Source organism: Panulirus ornatus, chromosome 11 (assembly GCF_036320965.1).
Source record: "Panulirus ornatus isolate Po-2019 chromosome 11, ASM3632096v1, whole genome shotgun sequence".
Classification (NCBI taxonomy): domain Eukaryota; kingdom Metazoa; phylum Arthropoda; class Malacostraca; order Decapoda; family Palinuridae; genus Panulirus; species Panulirus ornatus.
In genome coordinates, this window is record NC_092234.1 from 57,742,477 (window position 1) to 57,769,220 (window position 26,744).

General features: G+C 39.2%; 1 protein-coding gene across 1 annotated transcript in view; it reads right to left on the bottom strand.

Moving 5' to 3' along the window:
• Als2 (Amyotrophic lateral sclerosis 2) overlaps positions 1-26,744 on the bottom strand; it is a 231,493-nt gene that overhangs the window by 32,485 nt on the left and 172,264 nt on the right. The window contains exons 15-20 of the mRNA XM_071666251.1: positions 25,480-25,589; positions 21,981-22,186; positions 16,690-16,798; positions 12,893-13,051; positions 10,778-10,934; positions 10,111-10,285 (exon numbers count right to left, since the gene is read on the bottom strand). Coding sequence (XP_071522352.1) covers positions 10,111-10,285; positions 10,778-10,934; positions 12,893-13,051; positions 16,690-16,798; positions 21,981-22,186; positions 25,480-25,589 — 916 coding nt within the window. The remainder of the gene's footprint in view (positions 1-10,110; positions 10,286-10,777; positions 10,935-12,892; positions 13,052-16,689; positions 16,799-21,980; positions 22,187-25,479; positions 25,590-26,744) is intronic.

Below are 26,744 nucleotides of genomic sequence, written 5' to 3' on the forward strand. Positions count from 1 at the left end.
ATTTACAATGCATGTTTGAATCATGGTGAAGTGCTTGAGGATTGGTGGAATGTATGCATAGTGCCACTGTATAAAGGCACAGGGGATAAATGTGAGTGTTCAAACTATAAAGGTATAAGTTTGTACAGTATACCAATTAAGTTGTATGGAAGGGTATTGATTGAGAGGGTGAAGGCATGTACAGAGCATCAGATTAGGGAGTAACAGTGTGGTTCAACAAGTGGTATAGGATGTGAAAATCAGGTATTTGCTTAAAGAATGAGAGTGAGAAATACTTACAAAAACAGATGGATTTGTATGTGACATTTATGGATCTGGAGAAGTTAAATGATATGGTTGATAGAGAAGCTTTGCTGAAGGTCTTAAGAATATACTGTGGGAGAGGAAAGCTGCTAGAAGCAGAGAAGTTTTTATCAAGGGTGTAAGGCTTGTGTATGAATATGGAGAGAGAAGAGTGAATGGTGGCAAGTGAAGGTTGGTCTGCTGCAGGGGTGTGTGATGTCACCATGCTTGTCCAATATGTTTATGGATGGGGTGGTGAAGGAGGTAAATGCAAGAGTCTCAGAGAGAGAAGAAAGTATGCAGTCTGAGGGAGATGAGAGACCCTGGGAAATGAGTTAGTTGTTCTTTACTGATGATATAGCACTAGTGACAGATTCGAGGGAGAAACAGCAGAAGCTGGTGACTGAGTTTGGAAGAGTGTGTGAAAGGAAAAAGTTGAATGTGAATAAAAGCAAGGTTATTAGGTTCAGCATGTTAAGGGTCAGGTTAGTTGGGGTGAGAGTATGAATGGAGAAAAATTGTAGGAAGTAAAGTGTTTTACATATCTGGGAGTGGACATGACAGTGGAAGTGAGTCATAGGATGGGAGAGAGGGTGAAGGTTCTAGAAGCACTGTAGAATGTGTGGAAAGAGACAACATTATCTGGAAGGGCAAAAAATGGGTATGCTTGAAGGAATAGTAATCCCAACAATAAGGTTGTGTAGAGGAGGGTTGATGTGTTGGATATTAAATGTTTGAGTACAATACATGGTGTGAGGTAGTTTGATCGAGTAAGTAATGATAGAGTATGAGATATGCATGGTAAGAGAAACAATGCAGTGGAGAGAGCAGAAGAGGGTGTACTGAAATGGTTTGAACATATGGAGAGAATGTGTGAGGAAAGGTTGGCAAAGAGGATATATGTGTAAGAATTACAGGGAACAAGAATAGTGAGGAGACCACACTGGAAATGGAACGATGAAGTGAAAAAGATTTTGAGCTATCATGGTCAGAACATGCAGGAGGGTGAAAGGCGCACACAGGATAGAGTGAATTGGAACGATGTGGTATACTGGGGTCACCATACTGTCAGTGGACTGAACCAGGGCTTGCAAATCATCCAAGGTAAGCCATAGAAAGGTCTGTGGGGCCTGGTTATGGATAAGGAGCTACAGAATTAATGTAAACAGATGTGTCCTTTCTTCGTCTGTTCCTGGTGCTATGTCACTAACGTGGAAAATGGAGACCAAGAATGAAAAAGAAAATATGGATGGAGTGATAAGAAAGAGGATGGCAAAACTCAGGAAAGGGATATGAAGATGGAGTGTGGCAGTGAGGTGTAGTGGCTAATGATAAGCCTGTTTGCAGATAATACTGTGTATTTGCTGAGAGTGAAGAGAAGTTGTAGAACGTTGTAAATGTCTTTTATGTTATGTGAAAGCATACGAGATTGAAGGTAAATGCAAGTAAAAGTAAAGTAATGGTGTATGACAAGAAACAGAGTGAAAGTATGGATTTTGCAAAACACTATAGAATAAAAGAAGAAAGTGTACTAAACCATGTTATATATATGGGGGAGAAAGACTAGAAGAAGTAGGGGAATTTAAGAATTTAGGAGTCATGTTGGTGATAGGGAAGGAGAGATAAGGGAGAGAGCAGATCAGAGTAGAAGAGTTACTGGGTCCCTTAATGAATGAAGGGTACAGGTGCACCATGTAATCATGGAAGTGAAGAAAGGATTAAGAAACAGCATAGCCATCCCAACCCCAACATATGAAGCCAAAACATGGAAATGGAACAAGTCATAGAGGTAAAGAATCCAGGCTGTGGAAATAAGCTATATGAAAGGAGCAAGTGGTAAGACTAGATGGAATGAAGAAAGAAATTAGGAGTGTATGAGAGATGTGGGATAGCAGAGAATGCAAAGGGAAAGAATTGTGGAGTGGTTTGGGCATTTGGAAAGCATGCAAAACATGGAGTTTACAAGGAGAGTATATGATAGTACAATTAAAGAGGCTGGTGTGAGGACAACCACACGTGACATGGGAAAACAGTGGAAAAGTAATGGAAGGAGAGAAAAGGTGGAAGAATGCATGGAATGGTAAATGCAAGGGAGGCATTCAAAGACCCCCTTGATAGGAGTTCTAAAGGGAATGGACATTAGAGATATAGAGACTAGGAGTCTAGTTTAGATGTCAAAATTTCTTTTCTTCAACTGAAAAGATAATCCATCTATACAAAAGACTGACTGGTGCTCTCACATCTGGAGTGGTTTTAGATTTCTATCTTTACTTAACAGAGTTGAGTTAAAAGCAGTCCAACTTATAAATTCTCACAGGCTAACTTCAAAACTTGACCCTGTTGTTCTAAGCAATAATATTGCTTCATTTTCCCTCTTCTATAGGTAATGCTTGGGTTTTGCTCCCGAGAGCTGGCTGCTAATGTGCCCCTAATACTAGCTAAACCACACAATACTTGGGAAGCTGCTGCATCCTATGATTACTGTGTGATTGTTGACAAATTCATACTTTTTTTTTTTTTTTTTTTTTTTTGCTTTGTCGCTGTCTCCGCGTTTGCGAGGTAGCGCAAGGAAACAGACGAATGAAATGGCCCAACCCACCCACATACACATGTATATACATACACGTCCACACACGCAAAATATACATACCTATACATCTCAATGGTATACATATATATACACACACAGACATTATACATTATTCACATTGTACATAATTCATACTTTTTTTTTTTTTTTGCTTTGTCGCTGTCTCCCGCGTTTGCGAGGTAGCGCAAGGAAACAGACGAATGAAATGGCCCAACCCACCCACATACACATGTATATACATACACGTCCACACACGCAAAATATACATACCTATACATCTCAATGGTATACATATATATACACACACAGACATTATACATTATTCACATTGTACATAATTCATACTTTTTTTTTTTTTTTTTTTTTTTTTTTTTGCTTTGTCGCTGTCTCCGCGTTTGCGAGGTAGCGCAAGGAAACAGACGAATGAAATGGCCCAACCCACCCACATACACATGTATATACATACACGTCCACACACGCAAAATATACATACCTATACATCTCAATGGTATACATATATATACACACACAGACATTATACATTATTCACATTGTACATAATTCATACTTTTTTTTTTTTTTTTTTTTTTGCTTTGTCGCTGTCTCCCGCGTTTGCGAGGTAGCGCAAGGAAACAGACGAATGAAATGGCCCAACCCACCCACATACACATGTATATACATACACGTCCACACACGCAAAATATACATACCTATACATCTCATGTATACATATATATACACACACAGACATTATACATTATTCACATTGTACATAATTCATACTTTTTTTTTTTTTTTTTTTTGCTTTGTCGCTGTCTCCCGCGTTTGCGAGGTAGCGCAAGGAAACAGACGAATGAAATGGCCCAACCCACCCACATACACATGTATATACATACACGTCCACACACGCAAAATATACATACCTATACATCTCAATGGTATACATATATATACACACACAGACATTATACATTATTCACATTGTACATAATTCATACTTTTTTTTTTTTTTTTTGCTTTGTCGCTGTCTCCGCGTTTGCGAGGTAGCGCAAGGAAACAGACGAATGAAATGGCCCAACCCACCCACATACACATGTATATACATACACGTCCACACACGCAAAATATACATACCTATACATCTCAATGGTATACATATATATACACACACAGACATTATACATTATTCACATTGTACATAATTCATACTTTTTTTTTTTTTTTTTTTTTTTTTTTTTTTTTTTTTTTTGCTTTGTCGCTGTCTCCGCGTTTGCGAGGTAGCGCAAGGAAACAGACGAATGAAATGGCCCAACCCACCCACATACACATGTATATACATACACGTCCACACACGCAAAATATACATACCTATACATCTCATGTATACATATATATACACACACAGACATTATACATTATTCACATTGTACATAATTCATACTTTTTTTTTTTTTTTTTTGCTTTGTCGCTGTCTCCGCGTTTGCGAGGTAGCGCAAGGAAACAGACGAATGAAATGGCCCAACCCACCCACATACACATGTATATACATACACGTCCACACACGCAAAATATACATACCTATACATCTCATGTATACATATATATACACACACAGACATATACATATATACACATGATACATAAATTCATACTTTTTTTTTTTTTTTGCTTTGTCGCTGTCTCCGCGTTTGCGAGGTAGCGCAAGGAAACAGACGAATGAAATGGCCCAACCCACCCACATACACATGTATATACATACACGTCCACACACGCAAAATATACATACCTATACATCTCAATGGTATACATATATATACACACACAGACATTATACATTATTCACATTGTACATAATTCATACTTTTTTTTTTTTTTTGCTTTGTCGCTGTCTCCCGCGTTTGCGAGGTAGCGCAAGGAAACAGACGAATGAAATGGCCCAACCCACCCACATACACATGTATATACATACACGTCCACACACGCAAAATATACATACCTATACATCTCAATGGTATACATATATATACACACACAGACATTATACATTATTCACATTGTACATAATTCATACTTTTTTTTTTTTTTTTTTTTTTTTTTTTTTTTTTTTTTTTTTTTTTTGCTTTGTCGCTGTCTCCGCGTTTGCGAGGTAGCGCAAGGAAACAGACGAATGAAATGGCCCAACCCACCCACATACACATGTATATACATACACGTCCACACACGCAAAATATACATACCTATACATCTCAATGTATACATATTATATACTTACACAGACATTTACATATATACAAATTGTACATAATTCATACTTTTTTTTTTTTTTTTTGCTTTGTCGCTGTCTCCCGCGTTTGCGAGGTAGCGCAAGGAAACAGACGAATGAAATGGCCCAACCCACCCACATACACATGTATATACATACACGTCCACACACGCAAAATATACATACCTATACATCTCAATGGTATACATATATATACACACACAGACATTATACATTATTCACATTGTACATAATTCATACTTTTTTTTTTTTTTTTTTGCTTTGTCGCTGTCTCCCGCGTTTGCGAGGTAGCGCAAGGAAACAGACGAAAGAATGGCCCAACCCACCCACATACACATGTATATACATACACGTCCACACACGCAAATATACATACCTATACATCTCAATGTATACATATATATACATACACAGACATATACATATATACACATGTACATAATTCATACTTTTTTTTTTTTTTTTTGCTTTGTCGCTGTCTCCCGCGTTTGCGAGGTAGCGCAAGGAAACAGACGAATGAAATGGCCCAACCCACCCCCATACACATGTATATACATACGTCCACACACGCAAAATATACATACCTACACAGCTTTCCATGGTTTACCCCAGACGCTTCACATGCCCCGATTCAATCCACTGACAGCACGTCAACCCCGGTATACCACATCGCTCCAATTCACTCTATTCCTTGCACGCCTTTCACCCTCCTGCATGTTCAGGCCCCGATCACACAAAATCTTTTTCACTCCATCTTTCCACCTCCAATTTGGTCTCCCTCTTCTCCTCGTTCCCTCCACCTCCGACACATATATCCTCTTGGTCAATCTTTCCTCACTCATTCTCTCCATGTGCCCAAACCATTTCAAAACACCCTCTTCTGCTCTCTCAACCACGCTCTTTTTATTTCCACACATCTCTCTTACCCTTACGTTACTTACTCGATCAAACCACCTCACACCACACATTGTCCTCAAACATCTCATTTCCAGCACATCCATCCTCCTACACACAACTCTATCCATAGCCCACGCCTCGCAACCATACAACACTGTTGGAACCACTATTCCTTCAAACATACTCATTTTTGCTTTCCGAGATAATGTTCTCGACTTCCACACATTCTTCAAGGCTCCCAGAATTTTCGCCCCCTCCCCCACCCTATGATCCACTTCCGCTTCCATGGTTCCATCCGCTGCCAGATCCACTCCCAGATATCTAAAACACTTCACTTCCTCCAGTTTTTCTCCATTCAAACTCACCTCCCAATTGACTTGACCCTCAACCCTACTGTACCTAATAACCTTGCTCTTATTCACATTTACTCTTAACTTTCTTCTTTCACACACTTTACCAAATTCAGTCACCAGCTTCTGCAGTTTCTCACATGAATCAGCCTTTATTCATTCCCATCACCACCTCGCCACACATGAAATAACAACCCCCTCCCCCCTCATGTGTGCGAGATAGCGCTAGGAAAAGACAACAAAGGCCACATTCGTTCACACTCAGTCTCTAGCTGTCATGTGATAATGCACCGAAACCACAGCTCCCTTTCCACATCCAGGCCCCACACAACTTTCCATGGTTTACATCAGACGCTTCACATGCCCTGGTTCAATCCATTGACACCATGTCAACCCCAGTATATCACATCGTTCCAATTCACTTTATTCCTTGCACACCTTTCACCCTCCTGCATGTTCAAGCCCCAATCACTCAAAATCTTTTTCACGCCATCTTTCCACCTCCAATTAGGTCTCCTACTTCTCCTCGTTCCCTCCACCTCCGACACATATACCCTCTTGGTCAAGCTTTCCTCACTCATTCTCTCCATGCGACCAAACCATTTCAAAACACACTCTTCTGCTCTCTCAACCACACTCTTTCTATTACCATACATCTCTCTTACCCTATTATTACTTACTTGATCAAACCACCTCACACCACATATTGTCCTAAAACATCTTATTTCCAGCACATCCACCCTCCTCTGCACAACTCTATCTATCGCCCACGCCTCGCAACCATATAACATTGTTTGAACCACTATTCCTTCAAACATACCCATTTTCGTTTTCCAAGATAATGTTCTCGACTTCCACACATTTTTCAACACTCCCAGAAGTTTCGCCCCCTCCCCCACCCTATGATTCACTTCTGCTTCCATGGTTCCATCCGCTGCCAAATCCACTCCCAGATATCTAAAACACTTCACTTCCTCCAGTTTTTCTCCATTCAAACTTACCTCCCGATTGACTTGTCCCTCAACCCTACTGTACCTAATAACATTGCTCTTATTCACATTTACTCTCAGCTTTCTTCTTTCACACACTTTACCAAACTCAGTCACCAACTTCTGCAGTTTCTCACAAAAATCAGCCACCAGCGCTGTTTCATCAGCGAACAACAACTGACTCACTTCCCAAGCTCTCTCATCCACAACAGACTCCATACTTGCCCCTCTTTCCAAAACTCTTGCATTTACCTCCCTAACAACCCCATCCATAAACAAATTAAACAACCATGGAGACATCACACACCCCTGCCGCAAACCTACATTCACCGAGAACCAATCACTTTCCTCTCTTCCTACATGTACACATGCCTTACATCCTTGATAAAAACTTATCACTGCTTCTAACAACTTGCCTCCCACACCATATACTCTTAATACCTTCCACAGAGCATCTCTATCAACTCTATCATATGCCTTCTCCAGATCCATAAATGCTACATACAAATCCATTTGCTTTTCTAAGTATTTCTCACATACATTCTTCAAAGCAAACACCTGATCCACACATCCTCTACCACTTCTGAAACCACACTGCTCTTCCCCAATCTGATGCTCTGTACATGCCTTCACCCTCTCAATCAATACCCTCCCATATAATTTACCAGGAATACTCAACAAACTTATACCTCTGTAATTTGAGCACTCACTTTTATCCCCTTTGCCTTTGTACAATGGCACTATGCAAGCATTCTGCCAATCCTCAGGCACCTCACCATGAGCCATACATACATTAAATAACCTTACCAACCAGTCAACAATACAGTCACCCCCTTTTTTAACAAATTCCATTGCAATACCGTCCAAACCCGCCGCCTTGCCGGCTTTCATCTTCCACAAAGCTTTTACTACCTCTTCTCTGTTTACCAAATCATTCTCCCTAGCCCTCTCACTTTGCACACCACCTCGACCAAAATACCCTATATCTGCCACTCTATCATCAAACACATTCAACCAACGAACCTTCAAAATACTCATTCCATCTCCTTCTCACATCACCACTACTTTTTATCACCTCCCCATTAGCCCCCTTCACTGACATTCCCATTTGTTCCCTTGTCTTACGCACTTTATCTACTTCCTTCCTAAACATCTTTTTATTCTCCCTAAAATTTAATGACACTCTCTCACCCCAACTCTCATTTGCCCTCTTTTTCACCTCTTGCTCCTTTCTCTTGACCTCCTGCCTCTTTCTTTTATACATCTCCCACTCATTTTGCATTGCACTGTTTTCTTAAATTCATATATTATTTACATTATACTTAATTGCCTTCTCCCGCATCAGCAAGGTAGCACAATGAAAAGCGACGAGGAATGACCCAACCCATCCACATACACATTTATATACAAAAATGCCCATACACGCACATACACATACATATACATTTCAACGTATACATACATATACACAGATATACAAATATATACACATGTACATATTCATACTTGCTGCCTCTATCCATTCCTGTCACACACACACACACACACACCCAGTGAGGTAGCACCAAGTAAAGATAAAAAAGGCCACATTTGTTCACACAGTCTCTAGCTGTCATGTGTAATGCACCGAAACCACAGCTCCCTTTCCACATCCAGACCCCACACACCTTTCCATGGTTTACCCCAGATGCTTCACATGTCCTAGTTCAATCCATTGACAGTACGTTGAACCCCATATACCACATTGTTCCAATTCATTCTATTCCTTGCACACCTTTCACCCTCCTGTATGTTCAGGTCCCGATCACTCAAAATCTATTTCACTCCATCCTTCCACCTCCAATTTGGGCTCCCATTTCTTCTTCTTCCCTCCACCTCTGACACATATATCCTCTTTGTTAATCTTTCCTCACTCATTCTTTCCATGTGTCCAAACCATTTCAACACATCCTCTTCTGCTCTCTTAATCACACTCTTATTATTACCACACATCTCTCTTACCCTTTCATTACTCACACAATCAAACCACCTCACATCACATATTGTTCTCAAACATTTCATTTCCAACATATCCACCTTCCTCCACACAACCCTATCTATTGCCCATGCCTCGCAATCATACAACATTGTTGGAACCACTATTTCTTCAAACATACCCATTTTTGCTCTCCAAGATAATATTCTCACCTTCCACACATCATTCAATGCTCCCAGAACCTTTGCCTCCTCCCCACCCTTTGACTCACTTCCGCTTCCATGGTTCCATCTACTGATAAGTCTACTCCCAGATATCTAAAACACTTCACTTCCTCCAGTTTTCTCCATTCAAACTTATCTCCCAAACCTACCAACCTCAGTCACCAGCTTCTGCAGTTTCTCACCCAAATCAGCCACCAGCCCTGTATCATCAGCAAATGACAACTGACTCACTTCCAAGCCCTCTCATCCACAACAGACTGCTTATTTGCCCCTCTCTCCAAAACTCTTGCATTCACCTCCGTAAAAACCCCATCCATAAACAAATCAAACAACCATGGAGACATCACACACCCCTGCCACAAACCAGTATTCACAGGGAACCAATCACTCTCCTCTCTTCCTACTCGTACACATGCCTTACATCCTTTGTAAAAACTTTTCCTTCTTCGAGCAATTTACCTCCCACACCATATACTCTTAAAACCTTCCACAAAGCATCTCTATCAACCCACCATATGCCTTCTCCAGATCCATAAATTCCTACAGGCACCAGTAATGTGTTCGAAAACTGGACTCTGACTGTTCAAAGAATCCAAAGATGCCATGCTATCTGCGCAGAAATATGCATCATTAAACATCTTCACAACCTTCTTCAATCCTGTTAATACTACATTGATAACATAGGGCTGCTCTGCTGAAGTCCAATTTTGGTGTCTTTAGAACCTTGATCTAAGTACTATTTTATAAGGATCCCACACCCTACCCACATAACAACCATGGCCTCCAAGTCATCCTTGGATGGTATAAAAAAGACTAAATGATGTCAAAGGAATGCTTTGCAGCTTATGAAATCCGCCACAGTTGCTGTGGATCTAGCCTTAAAGGAGTTTCCCCTTCCAATAAAAACTGGCCAAGATGACCGCAACTCTACCTTACTCACTTATCTGGGATAAAAGATTGCAATTTGCAAGAGCACTGACAAAACAAATAATCAAAATAAATGAAAGATAAAATAACAAATGATGGGTATGAAGAGTAAACATTTTGGAAGAGGGTAGGTAATTCCTAAGATGGATCACTTTATATTAAATGATGTTTAAGAGGTTTAACAAAGATATGGCATTCATACTTTTATAATGAAGCTTTCTATTTAAGTTATAGTTCTAATATGTGATCAAATGTAATCAAATCTGCAGGAAGTCAATAAACATAAACAAACTAACCTCCTGCACAGCATATGGCAGAAGGCGTGAGTGGGCCACAACACCCCCATAGGTAGCCCTAAAGGCATCTACCAAAGACTGCAGCAGCTGACCTAAAGGGTGCAGTCGACTTCCAAATGCCTAGAACAGAAATTGTTGACAAACATCTAAGTTCTATACATTCATCTATTCTGTTCACAGATTTAGAGTTCAGTACTACTGCATGATGCTACAAACTCATACACAATGAGGCACAGCAAACAAAAAAGTATCTATTGTTCATAAAAAGTTACTGGGATATTTAAAAGAATAAAGACAGTAAGACAGATTGGGGAAGAGCAGTGCGGTTTCAGAAGTGGTAGAGGATGTGTGGATCAGGTGTTTGCTTTGAAGAATGTATGTGAGAAATACTTAGAAAAGCAAATGGATTTGTATGTAGCATTTATGGATCTGGAGAAGGCATATGATAGAGTTGATAGAGATGCTCTGTGGAAGGTATTAAGAATATATGGTGTGGGAGGCAAGTTGTTAGAAGCAGTGAAAAGTTTTTATCGAGGATGTAAGGCATGTGTACGTGTAGGAAGAGAGGAAAGTGATTGGTTCTCAGTGAATGTAGGTTTGCGGCAGGGGTGTGTGATGTCTCCATGGTTGTTTAATTTGTTTATGGATGGGGTTGTAAGGGAGGTAAATGCAAGAGTCCTGGAAAGAGGGGCAAGTATGAAGTCTGTTGGGGATGAGAGAGCTTGGGAAGTGAGTCAGTTGTTGTTCGCTGATGATACAGCGCTGGTGGCTGATTCATGTGAGAAACTGCAGAAGCTGGTGACTGAGTTTGGTAAAGTGTGTGGAAGAAGAAAGTTGAGAGTAAATGTGAATAAGAGCAAGGTTATTAGGTACAGTAGGGGTGAGGGTCAAGTCAATTGGGAGGTGAGTTTGAATGGAGAAAAACTGGAGGAAGTGAAGTGTTTTAGATATCTGGGAGTGGATCTGTCAGCGGATGGAACCATGGAAGCGGAAGTGGATCATAGGGTGGGGGAGGGGGCGAAAATTTTGGGAGCCTTGAAAAATGTGTGGAAGTCGAGAACATTATCTCGGAAAGCAAAAATGGGTATGTTTGAGGGAATAGTGGTTCCAACAATGTTGTATGGTTGCGAGGCGTGGGCTATGGATAGAGATGTGCGCAGGAGGATGGATGTGCTGGAAATGAGATGTTTGAGGACAATGTGTGGTGTGAGGTGGTTTGATCGAGTAAGTAACGTAAGGGTAAGAGAGATGTGTGGAAATAAAAAGAGCGTGGTTGAGAGAGCAGAAGAGGGTGTTTTGAAATGGTTTGGGCACATGGAGAGAATGAGTGAGGAGAGATTGACCAAGAGGATATATGTGTCGGAGGTGGAGGGAACGAGGAGAAGAGGGAGACCAAATTGGAGGTGGAAAGATGGAGTGAAAAAGATTTTGTGTGATCAGGGCCTGAACATGCAGGAGGGTGAAAGGAGGGCAAGAAATAGAGTGAATTGGAGTCATGTGGTATACAGGGGTTGACGTGCTGTCAGTGGATTGAAGCAAGGCATGTGAAGCGTCTGGGGTAAACCATGGAAAGCTGTGTAGGTATGTATATTTGCGTGTGTGGACGTGTGTATGTACATGTGTATGGGGGGGGGGGGTTGGGCCATTTCTTTCGTCTGTTTCCTTGCGCTACCTCGCAAACGCGGGAGACAGCGACAAAGTATAAAAAAAAAAAAAAAAAAAAAAAAAAAAAAAAAAAAAAAGACAGTAAATAAAAGTATCAATAAGCACAATATTCATAGCTACATATGAAAAAAATTTTGATCAATAATGATGACATGCCCATACTGAGTTTCTAAGGATGAGCTGGGAGAGGCTTGGAGATATCTTTGCATAGATATTTCATCTACTTTACATAGCCATTATGTGCAGTAATTTCTAAAACAATTTTCTTCAAAGTTAAAGCAGTGTTAATGACAAGTATGTTACACGGATGACTCATCAATCATTCCTACTCAGTTACAATACATTGCACACTTAGATTTCAATAACAAAAACAATCATACCATTATATATTCCAAAATTACTCCAAACCTCACCTTGCCTAGGTAAGAGTGAATCTCCATAAAATATTGATAGGTTAGCTCTCCTCTCATCTCAGGTATACGATCAATGCCGTCCAAGACATCCACTGGCCCACCATGACGAAGAGATGCCTGTTTCTCTGCTTCTAACTTAGTAGCTAGGGTCTCCCAAACCTGTAAAAATAAAGGACTGAATCTACACAACATCAAAACTATACATAAAATGTCTTCTTTTACTGTCATAAAAAGGATTACCATATCAGTAAGATCTTACATTGTACTTTCTTTAAGTACACCAGTACAGTTACTGAACCAGCCAGGAACAGCATCATTTGTGGCCAAGATTTAAGGGAACTACAACTCCTCAAGAAAGAGTATAAAAGTAAATGAAGGAAGTAGTGCATGGAGGGACCCCAAAATAAAATCTCTCAAATTTAACAGTTCATTCTGGAGAAAAAGCAGTATAAACAGTAGTGAGGGTGGAAAGAATTGGGATTTCAAAATGGATTTGAAGGATATCGTTAAAAAAATTAAGAAACTAAAATTCTGTTTAATGTTTAATCTAAGTATATCTACCCAGAAGACACTAGGAGTAGCTGACATAATGTAAGTAAAGAAATTTATGAAATGAATCCTACAGAGGAGTAACAATAAACAAGAAAATGAAAAGTAATCAAGTGGTAACTCTGTCAGGTGATGTGACCAACCATTTTCTGATAATGTTTTTGTCTGGACAGATTCTGATTCAAGCCAAGAAGAAAACAAAATATGTTTTTCAGAAATATCTCTAAAATATAACATTTCACTGGAAACAGTTTAGCAGTAAAATAGCACTTAGAATGTCAAGCCCAAAAAGTTTAAAGTAAATGTGAAGAATATTTTCAAGTTCATTTAACTATAAAATGTCAAATAATTGTTCTTGGGCTACTAGACAAACAACTGTTATTCTTAGATTACTAGAATAAAAATCTAGGACCTTTAGCATCATACAAACCTAGCAAACAGCAGACCACATACCAATGCCAATCAGTCCATACTAGATGCTAGACTATGCTTATCACACATATGAAAAATGCAAGTATTTTCTTTTTTATTTATTCATTTGATTTCTTAATCAGAAATAGATCCAGAAAGGGTAAGGTAACAAGAAAAAAATTTTGTGACTAAATGCAAAGAATGAAGGATAAAAGAAGAAATAAATGATGAGTCAACAAAGACCATAAGGCTGGAAAAATCTATCTGTAATATCTATCTATATCACCGATGTCCTTTCCCTCCATGAACCCATATAACAGGAATGACCAAAGCAAAAGTTGCAGGAAGAGCTATAGAGTTTGAGAATCAAATCAAAGAACATGAGAAGTATTATCAAATAAGTATGAAATAGGGATTTTACAAATTCAATCAAATTGCCTTACAATTGCAGGGCTGATCCAAGTGTTTGACAAGGTAGAATCTTTTGTTATAAGATTATAATTTCATTATTTAACATAAAAGAGGACAGGATAATGTAGCTGATGCCTTAACTCATATTCCAGTTAGTCATGAGTCAACCTGCAGTCATGCCTCTTTTGGAAGAGGGATGTTACATTTATCTTCCCTCATTCCCAATGACTGTGTCAGTTATCCATTATATGTTCAGTTTCCTAAGGTACATTATATTCTTTTAAAATGTCTTATTGTCATATGTTACAACATGAAACTGTATAACTAAGATTGTAAGTAGATGTTTTTACTATCGTTACAATTCATGTAAGTCCAAGGAATATGTAAGAGATAAAATAAGATAACAGGAAGATCTTGTATACAAAAACAGAAAAAATATTGGAATGTTTATGTTCTGTTCCTTCTCTCCCTCTGAAGAGGTTTTGGAAGGATGTTGTACAATACTGTCGAGTAAATGTAACATATCATCTAAACACATCTAAGATTTGCCTAAGATTTGCTAAATAAAATAAGTAGAAGGAGATCATTGTATTACGAGCAAATTGTTATATTTCATGTTCAGAGAGAATATGTTTATCTTAAAGTAAATATATTTTTATAGTTTTTATACCCCTGTGTTTGGTATTTAACTACTGTTGGATGCAAAAAGAATTGTATACATATTGCCATGCTGCCAGGTGCCCACCACCCAACTATCATACCATACACTAAATCCTACAGTGATAGAGTTAAAAGAAAGTGTGAACTTAAATATAGCACAGAAATAGGTTATACTCAATTTAACGGACTTTTGGCATTAATGGACACCCCTTTCCCCCTATCAGTCCATTAAGTTGAGGGTTTACTGTATATCACTTTGCTTAAACTTCTCTTCCAAGTTAATACAGGTTAAGCAGAGCTTCTCTTCCAGGTAACTATAGGTTACACAGGACAATCTGTGTTGACTCTGTCTGGTCCTGCTGTCATTAAATCCTAAATAAAACCTCAACCACAGGATGTATATGGGTAGCAAGTAGCTAGTGTCATTGTAATATAAAAATATTAATATCAAAGTGAATGAATACTTAATAAGGGAGAAACACTCATCGATGGTAATGCACTATGATTATGACTGCTCGTTAGCTAGTGGTGACCTCAAACTGACAACTTGGCACAGAGCAACACATCTTGCCAATACAGAGAGAGAGAGAGAGAGAGAGAGAGAGAGAGAGAGAGAGAGAGAGAGAGAGAGAGAGAGAGAGAGAGAGAGAGAGAGAGAGAGAGAGAGAGAGAGAGAGAGAGAGAGAGAGAGAGAGAGAGAGAGAGAGAGAGAGAGAGAGAGAGAGAGAGAGAGAGAGAGAGAGAGAGAGAGAGAGAGAGAGAGAGAGAGAGAGAGAGAGGGGGGGGGGGGGGGGTCAACTTACAAAGCATTCTTTTCTTCTCCACTCTTGTCACTACCTGGAGTATAAACACTAACATCACCCAACAGTCATACTCTGTCCTCATTCTGACCCATACTGATCTTAAAGGCACTTCCTTGTACCATTTAACATAATCCCACAACACAATCCTCATCAGAACTGCCTTCCTTTCTTTTGTTTTTGTTCTTTCACTTGCACTAGACTTTACCTGAACTTAACTTACTCCATCCCATTATCCTTGAACTCTTTTTGCTCAGAGTCACTTACTCCATCCCATTATCCTTGAACTCTTTTTGCTCAGAGTCAGAACATCCAGGTTTCTTTCATCAAACTTAGGACATACCTCTCCCTTCTTTTTTATTCTGATTACAATTACACTCATTCGAACACCCACAGCTTGAGCCTTGGGGACAATATCCCCATTTTGCTTCTTCCACCATTCCTGAATTTATAAAAGATAACATATGAGGAAAGGGTTTTAACCTCCCTTCTCCCATCCCTTTCAATCACCAAATGTAACATGCAGGAGAGACATGGGTTGTACGCTTTCTTCCCTCTCATCAAGGATACATAAGCATATACTAAACCTAGATTACAGTATCCATTTCATCTTCATTCATCTGATTTGCAGGTACAACGAAGAGCAACAAAGATGGAGTATGAAACAAGGTAATTGATGAGCTGATTTAAATATGAAAAGCTAAAAAGGTGAGAAATGCCTGTGATAAAACAGTGGATGAATGGAATAAGCTGTAAATGCATACAAAATATAGAAATTCAAGAGATAGTGTGAAAGTAAAGAAAGTTTAAGCAATGGGCACTCTAATAGAATCACCTCCCTGCTCTGTACAATACAGAAAATGGACACTTTAAGTGGAAAAATTATCTTTCAGTACTGAACAATCAGCAATTTCAATAATCATACATACCAACAAATTGAAAAAACCATAAGATACTTTGACTTACTTTTGCTGTTGCTATCTCTGAGCCAACAGTAATACCCAGCTGTTCCTTGCACTGATGCATGATTGCTGTCCATTTCTGATCAGCACTTACACTTAGCTTTCCAAATAACCTGGGAATGAAATCATATGATAAAAATGGCATATATGAGAATATATTACCTATTCTGCACATCAAAAAACAGTATACAAAAGAAAACAGACAGTCACATGCAACTGGGTGAATGCAGGTTAAGCAATGAAGTATATACACACAAGACAACAGACCACATGAAGCAAAGTATATGCAGGCTTACATGGACTTTTCCAAGGAAAACTTTACATATTTCATTTTGCTTTAAAAGTTAGGTACACAGCACATCAAAATCCCTGTATAACCACATTGTTCCAATTCACTCTGCCTCATGAATACCTTTCACCCACCTGCATGTTCAAGCCCCAATCACTCAAAATTTATTTCACTCCATGCTTCCATCTCTAATTTGGTATCCCCGTTCTCTTTGATCCTTCACTTCTGACACACATCCTCTTCATCAACCTTTCCTCACTTGTTCTTTCCATATGTCTAAGCCATTTCAGCACATCCCCCTTTAGCTCTCAACCACACTCTTTCTCTTACCAAATCTCTCTCTTACCCTTTCATTACTCATTCAAGTAAACCACCTCACACTACACATTGTCATCGAACATTTCATTTCCATCGCATCCACCCTCCCCTGCACAGCCTTATCTAAAGGCCTTGCCTTGTATCTGGGAATACTACATCTTCAAAAATACACATCTTTGCCTTCCCAGATAATGTTTTCTCCTTCCACACATTCTTCAGCACTACCAGAACATTCACCCTCACACTCACCTTATAACTCACTTCTGCTTTCAAAGGTTCCGTATGCTGCCCTGTCCACTCCCAGGTACCTAAAACAGTTTGCTTCCTCCATGTTTTCTCCATTCAAACTCACACCTCAACTAACCTGTCCCTAAACTCTGCTAAAACTTTCTTTTCTTCACATCTATTCTCAACTTACTCCTTTCACACACTCTTCCAAACTCAGTCACTAACTTCTACATTTCATCACTTGAATCCACCAACACTGCTGTACATTAGCAGACAACAACAGATTCACTTCCCATGCCCTTTCATCCCCCTTGTACTGCATATTCACCCCTCCACAAGTCTTGCATTTACCTTCCTCACCATCCCAACCATAAACAAACTGAACCACAGTGATATCAAACACCCCTGCCACAGACCAATGTTCACTTACAACTAATCGCTCTCCTCTCTTCCTACTCATACACATACCTCACTCCCTTGATAAAAACTTCTTATTGTTACTAGTGGCTTTCCTCTCATACTGTTGATATACAATGAAGAAATTTAGCTAGGACACCATTTGGTAAACAAGTGACTACCCGAATTGAGGCCAGGTTCATTCGAGTCTGGCAACAAGTGTATCATAAACTTATTATGTGGACATATAATAAGTTTATATATTTCATTTCATTATATTACTCTTAATTGCTGTTTCCTGCATCAGCAAGGTAGTGCCAGGAATGGCCTATCCACTCATATACACATTTATCTATTTATTATACTTTGTCATTGTCTCTCATGTTAGCAAGGAAGCACAAGGAAACAGATGAAAGGATGGCTCAACCCACCCACACACACATGTATATACATACACGTCCACACACACACATATACATACCTATACATTTCAATGTATACATACATATACATACACAGACATATATATATATAAACATGTACATATTCATACTTACTGCCCTCAGCCATTCCCATCGCCACCCTGCCACACATGAAATGGCATCCCCTCTCCCAGCACACGTGCGAGGTAATGCCAGGAAAAGACAACAAAGGCCACATTTGTTCACAGTAGTGCCAGAAAAAGACAACAAAGGCCACATTCGTTCACACTCAGTCTCTAGCTGTCATGTGTAATGCACTGAAACCACAGCTCCCTTTCCACATCTAGGCCCCACAAAACTTTCCATGGTTCAATCCAGTGACAGTACATCGACCCCAGTACACCATATCATTCGAATTCACTCTATTCCTTGCACGCCTTTCAACCCCTGCGTGTTCAGGCCCCGATCACTCAAAATCTTTTTCACTCCATCTTTCCACCTCCAATTTGGTCTCCCACTTCTCCTCGTTCCCTCCACCTCTAACACATATATCCTCATTGTCATTCTTTCCTCACTCATTCTCTCCATGCGACCAAACCATTTCAATACACCCTCTTCTGCTCTCTCAACCACACTTTTTTTATTACTACACATCTCTCTTACCCTTTCATTACTTACTTGATCAAACCACCTCACACCACATACCATCCTCAAACATCTCATTTCCAACACATCCACCCTCCTTCGCACAACCCTATCTATAGCCCACGCCTCACAACCATATAACATTGTTGGAATCACTATTCCTTCAAACAAACCCATTTTTGCTTTCCGAGATAATGTTCTCGCCTTCCACACATTCTTCAACGCTCCTAGACCCTTTGCCCCCTCCCCCACCCTGTGACTCACTTACGCTTCCATAGTTCTATCCACTGTTAAATCCACTCCAAGATATCTAAAACACTTCACTTCCTCCAGTTTTTCTCCATTCAAACTTACCTCCCAATTGACTTGTCCCTCAACCCTACTGTACCTAATAACCTTGCACTTATTCACATCCACTCTCAGCTCTCTTCTCTCACACACTTTACCAAACTCAGTCACCAGTTTCTGCAGTTTCTCACCAAATCAGCAACCAGCGCTGTATCATCAGTGAACTGACTCACTTCACAAGTCCTCTCATCCACAACAGACAACATACTTGCCCCTCTCTCCAAAACACTTGCATTCACCTCCCTAAAAACCCCATCCATAAACCGACATTCACTGGGAACCAATCACTCTCTTCTCTTCCTACTCATACACATTCCTTACATCCTTGATAAAAACCTTTCACTGCTTCTAGCAACTTGTCTCCCACACCATATACTCTTAATACCCTCCACTTAGCATCTCTATCAACTCTATCATATGCCTTCTCCAGATCCATAAATGCTACATACAAATCCATTTGTTTTTCTAAGTATTTCTCACATACATTCTTCAAAGCAAACAACTGATCCACATATCTTCTACCACTTCTGAAACCACACTGCTCTTCCCCAATCTGATGCTCTGTACATGCCTTCACCCTCTCAATCAATACCCTCCCACATAATTTCCCAGGAATGCTCAAGAAACTTATACCTCTGTAATTTGAACACTCACCTTTATCCCCTTTGCCTTTGTATAATGGCACTATGCATGCATTCTGCCAATCCTCAGGTACTTCTGAGCCATATATACATTGAATATCCTCAACAACCAGTCAACAACACAGTCACCCCCCTTTTTAATAAATTCCACTGCAATGCCATCCAAACCCGCTGCCTTGCTGGCTTTCATCTTCCTGCAAAGCTTTCATTACCTCTTCTCTGTTTACCAAACTATTCTCCCTGGCCCCTCTCACTTCGCACACCACCTCAACCAAAACACCCTATATCTGCCACTCATATACACAGATATATACATAAACACCCATACATGCTCATATACATACATATATATACATATACATATTAATATCAACATATACACATATACATACATACACATACACAGACAAATACATATATACACATGTACATATTCAAACTTGCTGGCCTTCATCCATTCCTGTCGCTACCCCGCCCCACTGGAAACAGCATTACTATCCCCTGCTTCAGTGATATAGTGCCAGGAAAACAGACAAAAAAAAAGGCCACATTTGTTCACACTGTCTCTACCTGTTATGTGTAATGCACCAAAACCACAGCTCCCTATCCACATCCAGGCCTCACAGACCTTTCCAGGGTTTACCCCAGATGTTTCACACACCCCGGTTCAGTGCATTGACAGAACATCAACCCTGGTGTACTACATCGTTCCAATTCACTCTATTCCTTGCATGTCTCACTCTCCTGTATGTTCAGGCCCAGATCACTCAAAATCTTTTTCACTCCATCCTCCACCTCCAATTCGGTCTCTTAATTCTCCTTGTTCCCTCCACCTCTGACACATATATCTTCTTTGTCAATCTTTCCTCACTCATTCTCTCCATATGTCCAAACCATTTCAACACACCCCCTTCTGCTCCCTCAACCGCACTCTTTTCATTTCCACACATCTCTCTTACCCTTTCATTACATACTTGATTAAACCACCTCACATCACATATTGTCCCCAAATATTTCATTTCCAACACATCCATCCTCCTCTGTACAACCCTGTCTATTGCCCATACCTCACAACCACATAATATTGTTGGAACTACTATTCCTTCAAACATACCAATTTTTGCTCTCCGAGATAACGTTCTCTCATTCCACACATTCTTCATCGCTCCCAAAACTTTTGCCCCCTCCACCATCCTGTGACTCACTTCCGCTTCTATGGTTCCATTCGCTGCTAAGTCCACTCCCAATATCTAAAACACTGTCTATAAGTCATATAGTGTAGTGATGTTCTGTGAGGGTCTATCACTGTATTATCTTTATTACTTATAATTCACTCATAATCAATACATTCATAACACTAATTCTGAATTTTGGTGCTGGTGTTTTCAGAGCATGTACTACATCATTATTATTCACTAAACTTTGCATTTCACTGCTGGTAAGCCACAAGGAATACAATTCCACTGGTAGTTTACAGTGTTGCACATTACACTACAGGCAAGTCAGGAGGAATACAATTCCACAGGTAATCTGCAAAGTTGTATATCATCATTATTATTCTATATTGCGTTACTTTCATAACTATTTACACAAGTGGATGTGGTGAAGAGTGACTAGTTTTATAGGAATTAGCTGTTGTCAAAAAAATCTAATACAAAGGGAAGAAACAGAGCACCAACACAATTGTGGTGAAGAGCATCACCCCATGAAAGGATTATTTGAGGGGTACGGAGGAAGGGCTTTATAGCTGAGAAGCTCAAGCAAAGAAACCTTAACTAGTACAGCAATATCTGAAATTTTCAAATTCAAAATGACTTTACATTACTAATATCATGACATGAAGAACTGTGTATCATGCCATCAATAATTTGTACGGATCTTGCTCATGTCAATGAGTCGACAGTAAACTATGCTTATTCTTCCTAATCTGTTGCACTCTTCTGTACTAAAATATTTACACTGACATAACAAAATATCTATTTACAATAAAATCATTTCAAGGACTTACTTAGGTATGTTCTCATCATCAGTTGAGCCAACACCTTTTTGCAGCATTCCATTTATCTTAATGCCATCTTCCCAATTCCCTGTGAAGTTTCCATCAATAGTGTCTCCACTTGGATAATGAAGACTTCCCTTACCAGCAAAAGTTCCACCAACACCAAGTTCTCCCTCATAGTAAGTTTTATCTTCAAACATCATTAGGCCATAACCCTATAAAAAGTAATTATATACTGTCATAAACCTTTCAGTTTCAAAGTTATAAAATCAATGTCACAACATATCACTCCAAATCTTGTTAATATTGTCATCATAATACATCCAGGGCAGAGTACATATAATCAGCATTACTAATTTTTGTCATCAGGAAACAAATTAACAAATGTTGTGCTACATCAACAACTTACATTACATGGCAAATATCTTTCAGTTAACTTACTTAACAGCCTGGAAAAACAAAGGCAAACCTCTATGCATTTCATGGCATATATCAACCTGCAAAACCTCCTCTGCCTTGTTCATGGCCCAGACCCTAATCTCATGAGTTCCAAATGCAGAATATCCTCATATTACGATGTCCCTTAAAACAAAACAAAAATAATGTAACAACTTTCTTTTCACTGTTGAGAGTGACGCAAATTATGAAGAATGATAAACCTTTCTCTCAGGGGTGGAGTCTTATTAGCCTTTGAGAGAATCTCAGGATCCTTGAGGATTAAAATCCATTAACATCCTGCTTTCTGGTGGTGGTGAATATCTCTCATCCCTTTATGACCATGTATTTGGTGCTTTACACCTGCTGGCTTGGCCCATGTCCACTCAATGAACAATCAATCACCAACCCCCACATGGTAACACAATCATTGTCCCACTGGCCATAAGGTTGGTACAACTCTATCAGAAAATTCTTAGCGCACAGGCAATAACCCAATGGTGGTCCCTATCAATTAAGAGAAAGTTTTTGAATGATAGAAAGGCAGGGTAGGAAACAATTGCCCTAAAAAACTGCTCTAACACCACCCAACAGAGAAGCTTTTCTTTCTTCTAAACTTACGTTTCTCTCCTGAGTCAGATCATCCTAAAGGCCTTTTAAAGCATGACACTATGTAAAAGGAAAGCTACTTAAAAATCTTCTTAACTTTCTCAAAAAGAAAAAAAGGAAGGCAAAAACAGTTACATTAGAAGTAATCTTGAAGAATTCTATGATCTTTCTGCCTGAAGGTGGCAACTTGAGTAGGCTACATAAGGTCAATTCTTGACATATAAAGTAAGATCTAGTCTAAAAAAATGTTAGATAGTTACAGAAATGACAGAAGCCTCTTTTGTTTATCTCCTACAGAGAAAGGTTCCTCAGAAAGGCCATGCTGAAGGTTATCTTGCAAACAGAATAGGTTCTACAATACGTTCTGAGTTGGGATAACCAAATAAAGAGATGTTCCCTGCTAACAGGTTTCAAGCTTCCCAAATAAACAAATAGACATTCCCCTTGATAGTCCCTGATGGTCTCTACAAAGGATCTCACAGATTCAACAGGACAAGAGCAACAATATTCTCAAGCTATATAATTCCAAGAATAAATCATGATGGGTATTTCTAAATTCTTACTTTAGAAAAACACAATAGGTTTGGATTTACCTTAACCCAAGTCAAGTCACCATTAAAATCAAAAGATTCTTACATCTGGACACTGAACTTAACTTAGTACTGAAGGTTATCAAGAAGAGTTTTCATAAAGAAGAACCAAGATACCATATTACCAGAAAAATCCTTTGGTTATAACAGTCTAGAACTTTCAATATTTAACACCTAGGCTGAACCAGGGAGATAATCTATCCTTAAACTGAGAGATTGGAGAAATTCGTCCCATGTATGCCTAAAAAGGTTTATATAAAATCCCACTAACAGTGGTTCCTGAATAATGTGCAAAAAAGAGAGGACTTCAAACAGCTAATTAGATGAATGCCACCACTTTCCATCCACTTAAGCCCGCTCTGGAGGAAGTCATTGTACTGTGGTTTAAATAAGGGAAAGTCTATCATTTCTTTCTCTACCCCATTCTGAAGAAAGTCCAAAACAGATTGAGCATTCTCTCTACGCATAACACTCAGAACTTGTGACAGAATGGTCTAATCTTTTGATCAGAGAGGACTCACAAATTTTTGGGACATCAAGGTTATCATGGAAACCAACCTTGATAAAGCATAGGCCCATACACTGCATGCTCCCTGAAGGTAGGAAGCCTGAATAATGTGTCTTACTCAATGAAAAGGCCAGAACTTTTTCTTTGCATTAGTTCTGACAAAGGAAGAGTTCTGAAAGAGCCTGTGTTCATAAAGGAACAAACTACTACTGTGTTGCCCATAAAAAAACAAAATCCTTTATCATGGCTTTAGGATACTCAAGGATATGAAGTAATATGAAGGACCAAGGAATGGAAAATTCCTTTATGATGGCTTGTAGGAACTCTTGTTAGCCTTTTGAAGAGCCTACACTTACATGAACCTCTGTAGAATGGGCTCTAACCTTGGCTTGATGTGTCCATCCACATCATCAAAGAAGTCAGTGATATTCTCCAAGGAACTGGCCTTTGGAGGTAACTTAATCTGTTCACCAAATGAATGAGTTAATATGGTCTTGAGGTAAAACATTTTCCAATCCCTGCTTAAGGATGGAAAGTCTCAGTTTCCCCAGGTTTACCTTCTTGGCCTCTCACCTCATCATGTAGTTGAACTTAGCAGCAAAACTGAAATTACCCAAGAAGTGCTCCAGGTGAAGTAAAGACACTAACTTGATTTTGGACTGCTCAAGCAACTTTTGCACTGTACAAAACCTTTCAGTTTAGGAGACACAAAGAACCCAACTGAGTGCATCACTCTTTCTTGAGCCATGTAAACTTCAGACTGGGAATCACACAAGGCTTTCTTTGACTGATGATAAAATCTGCTTTTACCTATGAATAACTACAATTAGATTTTAGCCATGAAGGAAATAGTATAACTGTTTCACCATATCTCTTGCCTGATGAATAAGACTATCCTTCTCAGGTGGCTTCTACATTCATTTCCCTTGTCTGGCACATTCTGTTTCTGAATCTGCAATTATTAGGAAACTATTCCTCAGGTCCCTAGGCTGCTCATAAGTCAGCCAATGCTATGATGACATCACTGCTGAGGAGTGGTGTTTGACTGGCAGAGGGTGGACCCACTAGTGAGCTAAGCTGCAAGCAACAAATGGGTGGGTAGCGAAGGGTGAAAGGCCATAACCTCATCAGGAGGAAGGGGGATAGAAGAATCTAATTCCTGGGGATCAGATTCTCTCAAGCTCACAGAACAGACTGACCTGAAGAAAAATGGGCAGTCCTATACAGTATATATCACATCCTATGCACTTACTTTAAAGCTAAAGCCTGCAGGACATCAAATAGGAAGAGAGTACACAGGTAAAATTAATTCATTTCACTAAGTGGAAAGCTGCTATCTATCATACAAAGGAAATAATATAGTTACCGTTAATTTGTTCTGATGAAAGTTTCCCTCGTAATACACTCCATTCATGGTAACAACCATGCCTGGTCCATGACGACTGTTATTCTGCCACATTCCCAAGTATTTCTCACCTAGAATAATCATTAGCACAATGAAATATAATGAATGTTAAACCTTAAACATTGTGAAAGTTGCCAAAATCAACAAAACTAATCTTAAACTAATAACAAATAATTTTCTAAGCAAGAAGTCCAGTGAGCTAAAGAAATAAGAGTCCTGCTCTCCCTCATAATACACTCCACTCATGGTAATAACCATGCCTAGTCCATGACAACTGTTATTCTGCTGTATTCCCAAGTATTTCTCACCTAGAATAATCATTAGCACAATAAGATATGATGAACGGTAAGGATTAAACATCGTGAAAATTGCTATAATCAACAAAATTAATCTTACACTCACAAATTTTCCAAGAAATAAGAATCCTGTTCTTATTGGATAAAATATACCACATCCCAATAAAAACCTTCAGGTAATCCCATAATCTATTTCTGTCACAAATTCAAATACAGATCTGGCAAACATACCCAATCTCCTCTTTCCTACAAAACCTGAACCTATACTGGGTAAAGACAGAAAGGTAGGAGAAAAAAGAAAAAACTACTACCAAGTGGCCTCGTCTGCAAGAATAAATAGCTTTTCACCTATTCAAAACTCATTTTCTTGCAATCAGAAATCAGCCATTAAATATGAGATATGAAAGCAGAATGAAAGGAGGTCAGTGGAAGACTCAAACTTAATGTGAAAAAATGTAGTAAGCACTGGGTTAGCATGAAGTTCTAAACAGACCTCCAGGTACCACAAAAGGGAGTATCATACAGAACTAGACTCAAGTGAATAAATGAAGGTGCTTGGAAAAGCTGCACAGTCCCCTACGAACAATGTTTTCCAATGAAAGATTCCTCTGATAGCCTAAAGTAGTTCATTTCTGACATCAATGATCTAAGCACCTGAGACAGGCTGAGATTTCAGAGTGAGGTGTTTGTTAAATGTGGCAATGTTTCTTGCTGACACGATAAGTCTGGAGGTAGCAGAGATAAAAATGTGGGTTTCACAGATTAAAAAACTTTTCTCTCTTAAGCAAGCATGAGATATACATCAAAAATTGATTAGGAAGCACTGTTTCATTCACCCTTTCCAGTCAATCCACTGACCACAGGAGTCTATGCTAAACTGTTTTGGTTTATTTTAATCAATTAAAGACTGTCTCCCAGTTGATGTCACCT